Below are 15,826 nucleotides of genomic sequence, written 5' to 3' on the forward strand. Positions count from 1 at the left end.
ACAGAAAATGTTGTCCTTGTGTTCTACGGTAGATGTAATTCAATCAGAACTATATTTGCATGAATGCACGACAACAAGAAGGAATCTGCCATAAAGTTAAGAAAGTCTTGGTTTATTTAGCGTCCACCTTCAGCTTGTCTTCATATTAACAAACCTCCATAGAGTCTCTGTGTAGTGTGTGTCAGACGTTTTTATCCATTGCAGTGACACCATGGCTGCTGAGACAGGTATCTGTATCTTTGGAAGCATGGACAGGTGCCAAGTCCAATTGGAAAATGAAATCTGCATTTCCATAAACCCTGTCAGAAAGCATAAGGTGATGTAAAATATAAGGTAAAAGCCTTGATAAAAGATGCTGGGCCAGAACAAGAAGAAGATCGCATCATTTAACAGATCATCAGTGATAATGAAAACATGTCACTGGATTTAAAGCAGCTTTGATTTGGTCTTTACACTTTTCCTTCAGACTCTGGAACCCTGATTTCTCATGAAAATATAACATTTACAGTTTTTGCCCCTTTTTTTGCATGCAATAGTGGGCATCATTGTTGAAGCCATGACTCTGGCTGCTGTTCATCCACTGTGAATCTGTCCCGCCTCTTACATGGGCTTTGCTTCACAGTCTGTATATGTGAACCTTTCCTACTAATTCATTTTTCTATTTTCCCTTAAAGTCTCATTAATATTGGTTGGATACAGCATTCTGCCAGCTTATTTAGCAATGATCTTTGGTGCCTTAACCTTCTTGCTGAGAATATCAATACCTGTCTGGTGTACAGGCGTAAAATCAGCCATCTCTGCAATATTTGTACGGACTATGAAATGATGTTTTCAGGTTTTTTCACTTTTCCCTTAAGATGTGTAGATCGCTCATAACAAATTAAAGTGTTATGTGTTGACAAAAAATGTTTTATATAAATAATATTCTAATTTAATGATAAAATGGTTTTTGAGTTTTCATCAGTAATTATAAGAATAAGCAGAGTTAAATACTCAAAATATGCCAGTCTTAGTGTTATAGCCTAGAAATAACGATGATAACTTGATTTTTTGCAATGTACAGAAGAAAATTAGGGCCACTGAAAAAATTAAAAAAGTGAACTGATTTTTAATTTGATTTCAGTATAATATGAGAAAAAATAAGAGAAAAAAATATAAAAAATTCTGACATTTTTCTCAGAATTCTGACTTTAATCTCAGAATTCTGACTTAATCTCAGAATTCTGACTTATTTTTCTCAAAATTCTCACTTTTTTCTCAGAATTCTGAATTTTAATCTCAACATTCTGACTGAATTCTGACAGCTAACAAACATGTTAGCATCAAGCCATGTCTGTTTTAGAGACTAAAATTAGCTTCTTGTTTTAATCACCTTCTACTCTTTCCGTTAGTGAAATAGCATAACCGGGGACCCCTCTGGCACATAAAAAGTCGCCTAATTCCGTCATTTTCCTACACTGGCCCTCTCAAACAACTGACATCTTTGTCAATGAAGCTTAGTGCTCCCACATTTCTTCCTTTATGGTGCCCATCTACATAAAGATCCAAAATTCTGAGATTAAAGTCAGAATTCCTAGAAAGAAAAGTTAGAATTCTGAGATTAAAGCAAGAATTCTGAGAAGGAAAAGTCAGAATTCTCAGAATTCTGACTTTTTTCCCCATATTAAACTAAAATAATATTTAAAATTCAGTCAATTTTTTATTTTTATTTTTTATGTGGCCCTAATTCTCTTCCGTAAAGATGAACCTGAATCATTTGGATCATGAGATGCTGTAACTTCTGCCACCCACCGGCGAGGAAATGAACTACACCGGTAGCTCAGAGCCCGGATGGAGCAGCCATTGGGGAAGTGTGCGGGGCTTTAACGTAACCGAGGAGGACTCTCTCTGTGGAATAAAAAAAAAGAGACTAAGTAAAAGCCGAACGGAGACGTACATTTACAAAGATCCACCGGGAGCCACACGGTGATACGCACTTAAGCTCGGAAAAAACTAAACTCGGATCGGAAACCTTTGGGATACACAATCCGTCTGACTTGAACTGTGGAAGTTGGGAGAATACTCAGCTGAGCCTGCGCTACAACTACTAGCCATAAGCTAAGCGGCGCTGTTAGCCCCGAAGCTAACTCAAACTGAGCTGTGAACTTGCTTCCAAATCACGGGGGTTGAAATTTAGTCACAGGCTCGGGCTCCGTGAGAAATCCAGGGACTTGCTTAATGAATTATGTCTACCACAAGCATTGACCCTCAGGTATGAAGGACGACTTATCTCGCCAGTTTAGAGCTAGAAAGCTAACTACCTGCTAACGTTATCGATTTATTAGGCTACGGCTATTGCTCGCAAGTGCTAGCTAGCCATTAGCGTTGGCATGTAGCTAGCGAGTTGGCTGCATTCCGTAAAAAAATGATGAAGGCTTTTATTCACGTTTAAAGGAGATGACATCTATCATTTTCTGTGAAGCACTTTGTCAAATTTAACAGAAGTTGTCTGCTTTGTAAAGCAAATAGCTGTGAAAAATTGTATATTTTTATGTGGTCAGAACCTAAAGCTAGTTAACGTAAACAGATTTACATAATAGCACAAGGTAACTTGCTCTTTGAACAGTAACTTTGAGTGGGATGTGTTGATGTTTCCTTTCTGTGTGGGATATTATACAATTTATTGCAGAAAACATCTAGCATGTTGCTGAAACCTCTTTAGAGTGTGAAAAGCTATTTAAAGGATGCTTTGATATAGAAGTTGTCACTGAAGTATAGCTAGCAGTGGTAGGCTTGTTCACATTACGTGTTTAGAGAATTGTACAAGATTTGAACTGACAAAGGCAATCTTTTTTTCAATTGTATGGCTAATTTTAAGAATATTATGAATTGTGTTTTATAGAAAGTTTCCATTAGATATTTAAGAAGGAAATGTTACCAAATGGAAAGCCATAATTACTAAAAATGTATTTTTTTTGGTTTTGTTTTTCTGGACCAATCTGGATGCAGAGACCAAAGGGACAAGTGTCTAAAGGTAAGAAATGAAGGGAATATTTCAGCATCAGGATTTATCTTTTTTTTTCACTCACGGATGGAAAGAAGTATTTATATAAAAGTACAAAGTTAGTGAAGAAATATGTTTTAAGTCAGGATCGTAGTGGCATTGAATGACAAAAGACTTTATTCAGAAAACCCCCCAAAAATTTCATAAATGGCAAGTTTACCTATGTTTACCTTAATTTCTATATAAATGATGGATGGGTTGTCATTCAAAATAACATAAAAAAATGAGTTCCTTCATTTCTAAAAAAAAAAGTAATAATAATAAAAGAAATCATGTGATATTTAATATATCTATGCAGTTATACAGCAGTGAAAATTTTGTAAATATTTTACATTTTTTTTAAAGATATTATAAACTGAAGGACTCTGTTTTCAATTTTGTATTTTTCTTGCACAAACAAGTGTCTGATTTTGATTCACTAACACTTTTTTTGTTTTTTATTTTTTAATCAAAGTCCACATTGCCTTTTCCCCATGCATTTTTAGGATATCATCTTCTGCAACATTTCAGTATTAATGTGTCCAGCTGAAGCACAGGAAAAAAAAAAATCTGGTTATCTATGGCTTATCTCTTTAAATGCCATTTTTGATTGATAATGTGTTTCTCTTCATTTCACAATGTTGAAATATTTTGAAATGTATCCTTTTTTATCTTTTGTCAAAGGGTAACACTTTAGACTCTCAGATTTTGTATCCAGGCCTGCAACTAACAATAAGATTAGATTCAACTTTATTTTCATTACACAGGTACAGGTACAAGGCAACAAAATGCAGTTTAGGTCTAACCAGAAGTGCAATAGCAGCAAGTGCAGGATAAATAATGGTTCCATAAGTACAGGACATGGGTTTCTACTGAATAAATATAGAGATGAATGCCATTATAAACAGAATTTTACTGATAGATTTTTCCTATGAATATAATATATAGATAACTAGTGTTATGAACAAAATTTACAGCTGGATATGTACCGAATATAATATACAGGTGGATATTACTATAAATAGGGTTTTTACAGATATCTACAATAGCATAACATACAGATGGTTGTTATTATAACAGAGTTTGCAGGTGAATATGTACTATGAATATTGTACAGATGGCTATTACTATATGCAGAATTATGAGCATTATTATTTTGCAAATTGATTAATCCGTCTATTTTTTCGATTAATTGATTAATAATTGGATAGCAAAAGGTTCCCCAAATAACTCATTTTATGAAATCAAACCAAGTGAAACTACAACTTTTCCACTTGAGAAGTTCAGGATAGAGAAAACGTTTTTTTAATCTTAAAAGCAAAATGTTTACATATTTTATTTTGGTGTAATCCCTGCTGTAAGTGGGTTGCTCTGTCAGCTAAAGACAGGTTTTAGAATCTCTATACTCCAATTAACAATTAATCAATTACTAAATTAGTTGACTATTATTTCAATAAGCGATTAATCAGGTTGTTTCAGCCCTCTTTATATCAATAATATGGTAAAAAATATTCTTCTGATGGAATCATTCTTGATTAATTTTGCTTTTAATATACATCTGTATATTTTTGCTTTTGCAAAAGTAATTACACTACTGATTTTGTAAAACAATTGGTTAAATTTATTTTTTATGAAAAATGACTCATTCTGCCATATTATCAATTTATTCTGTATACATGTAAATAAAATAAAGTAATATGTTTTAGCTGGTTATGTGATGTTTTTATTTTATATGCATAGAAACAAATAAAATAATCTGAATGTGCTGCCTGCTTTGTTAGTGACTAGGGCTGAAAGATTTTACCCCCCAAAAATTACCATTATTTTAAACCAATATTACTATTGGGGCTTTATTTTCATTTTCCTTACCGCAGTCATGTAAATGTTTTAATGCAGGGTTTAGGATTTTTCATGACCTTGGAGGCTTGCTGTTCCAGAGTCTATTTTTGCAGGACTTTAGTGTAACCTGTGTGAAAAGGTGCCACCTTCCACTTGCAGGCATGAATCTCAAGCTAACTGCTTCTCTTTCTTCTCATCTGTTTGGTTGCAAACCCACTTTAAACATATTACCGCCACCTAAAGGGCTGGAATAAAAAAAAAATATAGCTACTTACTCTTGTTAAATGTAATGACCAAAACTAAGTGTGCCTGTATCTTGAAAACTGCGTTTTGTTAAATTGCAATTATATTGCAAATGCAGTTAATTTACCCAACCCTATTGGTTACACAGGATGTTTTAATAATCTGTACAGCTGTCATTGCAAACCTTTAAAACAGCATTCTCTTGTCATAAACTCAAATGTGCTTCTTGTCGTATGCTTTATTGCTGCAGTGCAAAATGGTTCGCTGCATCAGAAGGAGACTGTCCATGACAATGACTTTGAGCCATACCTTCCTGGTCAATCTACTCAGGTAAATTGACTATTCAATGTTAACCTTTTTTGATTGTTTTAAGAATCGGCTATCATCAAGTAACTATGTACTTCTACTCATCAAGTGCGTTCTGCTCTTAATAACTACCCAAAACAATAATTTTGTATGAATAACAAAACTTAGAGATGCCATGCTATGTTTAACTGGATTCATCTGTTTGAATTGAGCTCTTATACCAACTATTGTCGTTTCTTCCTTATTTCAGAACAACAGCTACCAGTCCATCACCGATCCCTACATGTCTAGCTACTATGCTCCCTCCATTGGATTTCCTTACCCGCTGAGTGAGGCTCCTTGGTCCACAGGTGGAGACCCCCCGATTCCTTACCTCACTCCCTATGGACCTCTGAGCAATGGAGACCATCACTTCATGCCGGACACCGTGTTCGGCCAGCCAGGAGGACTGGGAAGCAGTATCTACCCCCACAGGTTTAACTTTTTTCCTGAAAACCCTGCTTTTTCTGCCTGGGGCACAAGTGGCTCCCAGGGCCAGCAGACTCAAAGTTCAGCTTATGGTGGCAGCTATAGCTATCCTCCCAGCTCCCTGGGGGGCACTCTGGTGCCTGATGGTCAGACAGGGTTTCACAGTGACACCCTGAACAAAGCTCCTGGTATGAACAGCCTAGAACAAGGGATGGTTGGTTTGAAGATTGGAGGGGATGTTACTGGTCAGGGGTCAGGAGTTAAGGCAGTGGGATCTGTGATCGGTGGACCTGCAGTGGCAGCCACAGGGAATGGAGCCACGCCTATAGGGATGCCTCCACCTAAACCCACCAGCTGGGCTGCCATTGCCAGCAAGCCTGCCAAACCTCAGCAGTTGAAATCAAAGGTGAAGCCAGGAATGCCCAATCCAGGGGGGGCTCTTCCCCCACCGCCCATTAAACACAACATGAATATCGGTACCTGGGACAAGGGCCCAGTCACTAAAGTAGCCCCAGCCGCACTGCAGCAGCAACAACAACCTCTAGGGCTGCCTCATGGCATGGCACCTCAAGGACCCATGCAGCAAGGACCCATGCAGCCCCCTCCCCAATCATTAGTGCAGCCCCAAATGCAGCCTATGGCCTTACAGCCTCCACACCACCAGCACCATCAGCCACCGCCTCAGCCCTACCAAAACCATACCCAGCCACCTCAACCCCAGACCCGCTGGATAGCGCCACGCAACCGTAACCAAGGCTACGGGCAGGGTGGGCTTGGCCAGGATGGGAGTGGCATGATGGGAGTTGTTGGTGGTGGGAACAACGGCCCCCAAACATCTGCGAGTCAGGGACCTGGTGGAGAATCCCACCCTGTGCTGGAAAAGCTGCGTGCCTCCCATAGCTACAACCCCAAGGACTTTGACTGGAACCTGAAGAATGGCCGTGTTTTCATTATAAAGAGCTACTCTGAGGATGATATTCATCGCTCCATCAAGTATTCCATCTGGTGCAGCACGGAGCATGGCAACAAGCGGCTGGACTCAGCCTTCCGTGCAATGAATGGTAAAGGCCCGGTGTACCTCCTGTTCAGTGTCAATGGCAGTGGTCATTTCTGTGGTGTGGCAGAAATGCGCTCGCCAGTGGACTACGGGACCAGCGCTGGCGTCTGGGCACAGGACAAGTGGAAGGGCAAGTTCGACGTGGACTGGTTGTTTGTTAAGGACGTGCCTAACAGCCAGCTGCGCCACATTCGTCTGGAGAACAACGATAACAAGCCGGTGACCAACTCCCGTGATACCCAGGAGGTTCCTCTGGAGAAGGCCAAGCAGGTGCTGAAAATCATCGCCACCTACAAACACACCACCTCCATTTTTGATGATTTTTCTCATTATGAGAAAAGGCAGGAAGAGGAAGAGGAGGTGCGCAAGGTGGGTACACCCATTTGTGTTTGAAGAAAATGTTTAAATGTTCACTGGAGGCTTCTAAGAAGCTGTTATTTTATCTATTCTTTCCCTTTGACAGACTTTTGAACCTGCTCAGATACAGAGCCGCTCTCGATTGGATCAGGTAAAAATCTTCTAAATATGTCCCAGGCCTTTTTTGCATCACAATATTGTTTAATATTCCCCTTAAAAATGTATAAGGAGACAAAAAAACCCCCCCCCAAAAAAACACTTTTTTTTAAATTTACATGTTGGCCTTTATATACTCTGCCTTGCCTTTTTTATACCCCTCAGATATTTCCAAGATTTTTCTTGTTACAACAGCCCTTAATGTATTTCATTGTGATTTTATGTGATAGAGGAACACACACAAGCGCTTGATCATAAAGCAACAACATTCTCCATAGCCTCTCCTGTATGTTTTTTTTTGTCCCTGCTCACAATCACATCACTGACTTACCTCCTTTTCTGCAGAGGTACAGTAGTCGATTGGAGTTATTGTTTGGCACCTAAAACTAGAGCTACAATCAAATGGTTGACTTCAAATCATATTCTTGTATTAAAATAAACCATTTAAAGTCTAGACTTAGTCTAAATTGAGGAAATATGTAGCAAGAACAGATTAGATTTCCAGTAACGTGTCCATTAAATCTCACTAAGCGGGGGCTATTTCGCAATAAGTATTGGTTAAGAAGTTCATCATCTAGATGTGTCAGCCAGGTATAGAGGTGTTAAATACACATGGCAGCAGGATTCGGCTCTGCAAAGTGTTGACTGGCTTAGTACAAATGCAGGCCACACTTCAAAACACAGAACTGCAGCCCTCGTCTACTCACCCTGGTTGTGCGTTCTCGTACTTAAGTTGTACTTTTTTCACCTTACCTGGAGTTGCCATTGTCTCTTAGTAGAGCTGGTTGCTTCTGAGTTTCCACAATATCCACCTTGATTATAAAGCCACGATTGCTTGCCATGTCACTGTTTGACATCACATCTGCAGGACTGCATGGCAACTTCCGACCCAAAGTAAATGCATGAAAATAGGCCACAGGTTTAAGCCGGGCATACACTGTACGATTTTTTGCCCCCTTCAGGTCAATTCTTCAGTCGTGTGAGATTTTTTTTTTTATTGGGCTGATTTTCAGCCTGATCGTGCGGTGCAGTGTACAGGGGGTACACTACACCACCGTTGTGAGGTGTTGGTGAACAAATCCTGATGTTGAAGCAGAGCTACCAGCCGACTTGCCAGAACCTCGAGCACTGCGCATGCGCAAACAAGGGAGTTCTTCTTCCAGATTGACGAGTCCGGCCAGCGCCATCTCTCTGTGCTGAGTCCGGATCGCATCAGAGCGTCGGGTCGCACAGTTGAGCTGTAAACTTTCAAAGCCTGCGGTTTCGTCGTACAGTTTGAGTTGTAGCTGCGTACTACAATTGAAAATATAGCACAGTGTATGCCCAGCTTTATAGATATCGGCACTGAACTACTGAGGTGTCAGTCTGCTCATCAAATGATGTTTAAGTTGTAAAGGGTCAAATAAAAAGACTATTTCAAAGACATTTTCAGTAAAAACCTGCATAATGTCTCTTTAACAGGATCAATTTTATTTAAAAAATACATAAAAAGATGAACTGTAAAAGAGGAAAGGGGGAAACAACCATGACTTGAGTAGCGCCTCCGTAAAGTCGGCAGAGTAATAGTGATCGCATCTACAGAACTGAGACAAGAGAATTTTACAGTGTCTCAATCCCCAAAAAAAGTAAAATCGAAACTCAGCAAACTGGACATGTTGAAGCTTCTCTGAAGGAATTGCTTAGAAACCTACAGTAATTGAACATCCACAATGAAATCTCACCAGCAATATCCTGAACCTTTTTATTTATGTTTTTAATTCAGAAACGCTGACAGGTTTTGTTTTTAAAGGTGAATGCAATATGTTTCAGTAGTTTTTAGAACATTTTGCTTTGACATCACTATTATGGAGCAGCACACATCTTTTAAACACAAAATCCAGAATTGAAATACATTAAGGTTTTTGGGCTGTAAGTTAACATAAGGATGAATAATTGAGGTGGAAGGTGTATTAATATTGTTGCAGAGTACTTTTAAGTACATTTTTAAGATACCCTAAATTCTACTATGGTAATGTTTGCAGTAACGTGTCTAACATATTTCTTTTTTATTTCCCAATAAACAGGAGCGCCAAAACAGGAATAAACAATAGAGGACATTTATCCCTGGCTTGATCATTTACATTAGGACTTGATTTAAAGACAGAAGAATATGAAATGCAACCAAGCCCCTCATTTCTATTTTCTATTTAATCCTGGTGAACTTTTTTTTTTTTTTTTGGTTATCAGTTTTATTTTTTTATTTTTATTTTTTTTGCCCTACCTACCACCAATACTTGTGCAACAATAAGCTGATTAAATGTTCCCTTGCAACCACCATGCTCTAATTTTTTAAAACATAATTTTTCTTCCTGTTCCATCGTGTTCTTTTTATTTTTTTCTTACCTGATGGGTTTTTCTCTCTTGCTCCCGCCCCCTCCCTCCTCTCTCCAAATGAATCAGGGTTTGACTGCCACTTTATATTTCAGTACAATCAGGAACAGATGTGTCATGCCCCTCCGTGTCCATTTGGGGGCAGCATTGCCATGCTTTATAGGTTTATCTGTGCCAACAGGGTTGAAGGATCCTACAGGCAATGTTGGACTTGGAACTGGGATAATAAAGCTTCAGTTGTTTAACTATTTTTCATTCAGATCAACAAAATCTCTATTTTTTGGCTTACTACTGACAATTTTCATTTCAGAAACTTTTTTCTGGAGCCTTACTTTGTTTTTAAATTATCAGTGACTTCTCAAAAGAACTGCTCAAACAGTGACACTGCTGGAGAAATCAGGGAAAGTGTGAAGTCACACAGGACTTAAGACATTTCTGAACAGGAAGGGCTTTTGGGGAAGAAACAACGAATATGTCCTTCACAACCAAAACTCTCACCATTTAAATCAAAAATTGTACTAATGACACTTTTACAGCCCTCCTTTTTTCTTTGTTTTTTCTTTTTATAAATTCTTTTTGATGTTTGTCCTCAAAGTGTCCTCTTTGTGTTTAACAACAGAATCTGCTTGTCTACAAAACCTAAGCAATTTGTCAAATCCCCCACCTTCAATTGCTTTGTTAGAATTACATAATGATGTAACTGCTCAGTTTAACTAATTGTTGCTCTCGTATTTTTGTTACACAAAGTAGGGGGAGGGAGGGTTTAAATATGTCCATTCACCGTCATTCTGTCTTAATCCTGTTTTTTTTTTTTTTCCTAAAATTTGGTTTTTGCTAATTCTTTCATGTTGGTCGTAATGCTAAGCTTTAGGAGTCTATAGGAGTCTATATATTCACGGAGAAAGCCTAAAAATGTATAACCTAAAAAATAATGTAACTGATTTACTATCAACTAAGAAAAAAATAAGAATGAAATGTGGTTTCTGTGTGATTTTTGGTTATTTCAAATATTTTTTTTAGTCTGGATCTACTGATCTTGATAAAGAAAGGTCTGAGCTATGAGAAAAGAAAAAAAAATCCTTGAGAAAACTACAATTATTAAGATGTGTGTGCCGATGCATGGCAAGCTGAAATACAGTAAGTCTGCTGAAGATATCTGAAGAGAATGTCCTCCATGTGGCTTGCCCCTGAAGGTGACAGTGCTGTTTACTAGTTTTAAAAAATAAAAAGGTATGGACCTCTTTTTACCCCTTCTTTAGCACATTCATAGTAAGAACACAGCATTTAAGAAAATCAAATTTCTTCCCTTTGATCATGTTGTGATGTAGGTGTTTTTGGCTTTCAAGGTTACCGTGGTGCGGAGCGAACAGATCTGCTGCTGCTTTTATTTGACAAACTCATTTTTGTCTTTTTTTCAATCTGATGTAGCCTCAAATGAACTAGAATCCCGCTTTAAAAATTCTATTGAAAAATGTTCTTTAATTATTCAAGATGAAATGAGTAATGTTGTCACCTGTGTTATTATTGTGGCCAGAAGTTTATGTTTGTGTTTTCAGGTTATAGTTGATGATGTATATTCTTTGATTTGTTTTGATTTTTTTTCACTTTGCCCTATTAACATTGAAATGGCCCGAGCAATGCACTTTACAGAAGTCTCTGGAGTATGAACTGTAAGCTTCAGAGAGGAAGTCAGTTTGTGACACCGCATTGTCTTCTTACTTGGCCAGTGTAATCACCCCTCATAGCCTGTAATCTTCGTTATAATTTTACTTGCACTAACTGATAGCTAGGTTGATCGAAGCAATATAGGAGACGTGCAAGTTCACCAACTGCACGTAGAATCGGGCAGAGGTGAGACGCTAAAGGATGTCACAGGAATGCTTTATTGCCTCTGAGGGTTGGTAGCTGGCTGGGATTAAAGTACAGAACTTACATGTACATTAAGGTTAATTGCAAGACATTTGATGTAAGGGGTTGTCTGGTCAGCCGCAGATGCCGGCACGGCTGAAGGATCCATTATATGAAACACTAAACCTCTGATTATCTAAAAAGCCACAGCTGTAGTGGACACAACTTGTTCAAAAGGATCCATCTTGGTTTTTCTTTGCAAAAGAAGTCAAGCCTTAATAAACTTAGTTTAGAAATCACTTTGTCTTGATCTCATGAGTCCTCTGTGAGTTCTTCAATAAATTCTTGGTGACCTTATCCAAATAAGACTATCCACAGGCCTGCCTTGGTACTGACATGTCACTAAAAGTTTTCCAGCTGGAAATAATTTATTTGTTGCCTGTTTATTAATCTCTGCTTTGCAATCCGTTGACGTATTTAGTCCTAACAAGTCATTAAACGAGCATTTATCATTGCTAAATACCAATTTTAAAATACTCCTTGTACAGGGAAGAGGAACTTACAATACATTCAGGGAAAGTCAATACATTCATTCCCTGAAATTTCCTGGGATTTCTGTTTTCTTAAATGTAGAAAACAGCTAAATTGGTGCTCTCCATGGTCCTGATTAAGAGAAAGTAGTCCATCTTCCTGTCACAAAGTAAAATTGTACAGACATAATGTGTTTGATCCTTTACATTTAGACCTAATCTACTGTCTTAGTTGTACTGTTTTAAGGTTAAGGTGAGGACACTGCTGCAAATAAATCAAGGTTATGCATCAACATGAACTCAGTGGTGCATGCTCATTTGTTTAAGAATGATGACAAGAAGAAACGTATCCCATTTCACTTTTTATTTTTTGACATATTACAAAACAATGTAACACGAAATGCTATAAAGAAATCCCAATCCACTTCACCTGGACCAAAAAGTCAATTTATCCTTTGTTGTTGATTCTAACGCTTTGAAATAAGTTTTTATTACTCAAAAGAACTAAACTACGAAAAAAAAAGAGGCTGTGAAAGGTTAATAAAGGGATTCACAATGTCAAAAATGCCATAAAGATTTTACACTGTTGTCTTGAGATCGGCTCAGAAACTATTTTATTGTATTTGTAATGTTGCTTTAACACTTCTGCCCAGCTCTACTATTAAATTATTTGTCTTTAAGAGATTCTTAAAAACCTAAATTTGATATTATTTTAGCATGCAGTGCACTTCTAGATTCTAACATTAATTATATTGGTTTTAAACCTCTGTGTGCTTTTAACCTATTAGTATGTATGCGAACAGTCTTCTGACTTAATAACCACATTATTTCTCAAAAGTAACAGATCTTTCCTTGTATTTTTTTGTGTTGCTGATCAGATTTGCTCTAATCATTTTGAAGACCCATGTTCATCATGTCCTTCAATGGTCTACATACAGAAATGCGTTGCAAGAGGAGCGCCTGTAGATGGCATTAAATCACTTATTGTGATGAATGTTGTCTTCTTCCAAATAAACACTGCAGCCGTTGTCAGTTTGCATCATTCATATAGTCTCTAATCTGCTACTGCTGGCCTGAGCTCATAGGCAGACTCACTGAGGGTGAAGGAATGAAGCGCACCCAACCCAAAGGGTGGGCTTATGAAAGACTGCAAAGCATTAAATCGGTTTCAGCATATCACTTAAATCACTAGATAAAATCACTCAAATATAAATTTGCCATTATATATATATGCTTGCTTTGTTTTATTACAATTTTCTATTTCAAATATGCGGTAAAATAAGAGCTATTTCATAAGTGCTCGTATCATCTGCTAACAAACTGTTTTTTGTTTCAAAAATAAACGATGCCTCTATAAACAACCATATTTAACTGAGTTTTAAATATCAGGCTAATTAAAACCTAATATAATCATCTGACCACACCTGAAGTTCAATTTGTTTTGGAAAACAATTGCCCCTAATCCAACAGCTTTTCACAAAAGCTGAAAATCACAATCAAAACACCTTTGGGAATAGACTTTATGTGCAAGATAAAGGTTGACCAAACTGATCCTTCATCAGGATTTCTTCCTTTTTTTTTTTTAATCTGCGCATTGCGTCCATCTAGCTCGAGCTGCACACACACACAAAAGCACACGAGCGCCTGGATCTGCACGCGCAGCTTCCTTTCCCGTGAGCGCAACCACGCGAACGGCTTTGATTGGCAGAGACAGGCCTGTTTCAGCGGCATGAAGGGTCAGCCAGCCTGCGGCCTAAGGGTAAACAAACAAACAAACAAAGATGTTTCCATAAATAAAAAAAAACAAAGGCGTGGAAAAGATGCTGTGTAGATTCCTCTCTTGGCATTCACCGCGTGCCTTAATTGTATGGACATTAAATCAAGGTCCGCTGTGAACACGCAGAGTGACAACCCCTTTGATGGGCGCAGAATGAAGCCCCATCTCAGACCCCGCTGACCCCCCCCCCCCCCCCCCTTTCATACATTTTTCCACCGACGAGGATGTCAGAGCAGCATGTAGGAGACTTAAAGAACACCTTCAGGTGCCGTCTGCGCGCTCTACTACAAGCTATACGCACACATGCGCACGAAACTAAAGCCGATTTACAGTGCATCCATGCGCGCCACGCACACAAACGCTCATTAGACCATCAGATCTAAAGCCGATTTACAGAAATAACGGACGCGCTGGTCTCCCGTAACTGCAGAAACCAGGGGATGAAAAAATGACTGCGCCACAGCACGAAAGAAAGCCTCCCACTTGAATCTCTGCTATAGTGGCAAAGATAAATCCGAGCGTCTTTACGCATCTGTTGGCACGCTACCTCACATGGAATGACAGCTGGAGCTATGTGAGCTCCCGTCTTCTTCCTTTCCCGGTAAAATGTACCAAATGGTCCAAAATTAACACGAAAACGTTACTGTATAACACAGCAGCACACACAGTGATGGGTTAACAGTCTGCAGCCATACATCCCACCGCGAGAGGAGAACTGTATGTTCCATTGAACTTGGCTTCATTGCAGTTCCTCGTCTTGTCCACGATCAACGCCCTCGGACAAATGCGCGGTTCCTCCTTTCTCATGTCATGCAGCTGACATTACAGAGAGCTATTATTACATTATGCTACGGTATACATCTTCAAGCATGTCACTACAGTCGGTGGAGCCTGGATGTCTTTTTCTTTCCTTCTGCAAAGTCAGGGAAAAACGGCTTCTTCATCTTCACTCTCATCCTTTTTTTCCCCAACCAAGATATCAGTCGCTTCCTTTTGGATTCGGCTCTTTAATCTGACCCATTTCGAGTTAAAAAAAAACCAACAAAAAAAAACCCCAACAAAACATCCAACCTTGGTCACATGCGCCTCTCTCTCTCTTACTCGTTCTCATCTCTTGCGGGTTGTGTGATCCACTGTCTCCCAGATTAGAGCCCCCCTCTCTTCACATCCTAGACAATTGCGAGTCTCTGCTGATTGGGCTTCAGCGCAAGAGGATTACATGGGCGCATAATGACGTCATGGCCCGGGGCCCAAGCCATCCCCCATCCCAATCCCCCCCCCCCCCCCCCACCCCCCATTAAAACCAAATCCTCATCAGCCTCAAACGTCCTTGAAACCACCTACCTGACTTTCTGCAGCGCTAGATGCGTGCATGCGTCGGTGCAGCCTGTCTGTAATCAGCTTGGTCTAGCTGGCAACTTAATGCAATGGGGAGGAAGCAAATCTAAAACAGTTGCTTTTGTGCACAGGCACGTCTGATGTAGTTTTTCTTGCATAACTGAAAAAAAAAAGTTGAATAAAGTCTGACCCCATTTCCAAACGAACTAAAATAACGTTTTATTCCTATCCTTAAACCAAAGCTCATCACTTGTCCTCTCCATATAAACAATGCAGATTAAACCAGTGATCGGTCTGGGCTTGGAAAGGAAACCCATGACTGACCTGCTTTAAGTAAACATACAAAGGTATTATTCTCCAGCCTGTGACACCAAAGTATGGACAGAAATCATATGACTATGGAAAGTAGATGACAAGACAAAAATCTTGCATTACAGAGAAATAAATTGAAATACACATTAATAACGCAATTTTGATAAGCAATCATGTACAACGCAAAAGAGAAATTGTATAGG

General features: G+C 38.9%; 1 protein-coding gene across 1 annotated transcript; it reads left to right on the plus strand.

Moving 5' to 3' along the window:
• Positions 1 to 1,811: 1,811 nt before the first annotated feature.
• LOC119774145 (YTH domain-containing family protein 1-like) lies at positions 1,812 to 11,965 on the plus strand. The gene is made up of 6 exons (XM_038271522.1): positions 1,812 to 2,251; positions 2,989 to 3,013; positions 5,355 to 5,434; positions 5,661 to 7,304; positions 7,399 to 7,443; positions 9,512 to 11,965. Exons 1-6 carry the CDS (start codon positions 2,225 to 2,227, stop codon positions 9,536 to 9,538), a joined length of 1,848 nt encoding a protein of 615 aa, XP_038127450.1. The 5' UTR covers positions 1,812 to 2,224; the 3' UTR covers positions 9,539 to 11,965.
• The last annotated feature ends 3,861 nt before the right edge of the window (positions 11,966 to 15,826 follow it).

This window comes from Cyprinodon tularosa, unplaced genomic scaffold (assembly GCF_016077235.1).
Source record: "Cyprinodon tularosa strain WSP-4 unplaced genomic scaffold, ASM1607723v1 ctg8, whole genome shotgun sequence".
NCBI lineage: Eukaryota > Metazoa > Chordata > Actinopteri > Cyprinodontiformes > Cyprinodontidae > Cyprinodon > Cyprinodon tularosa.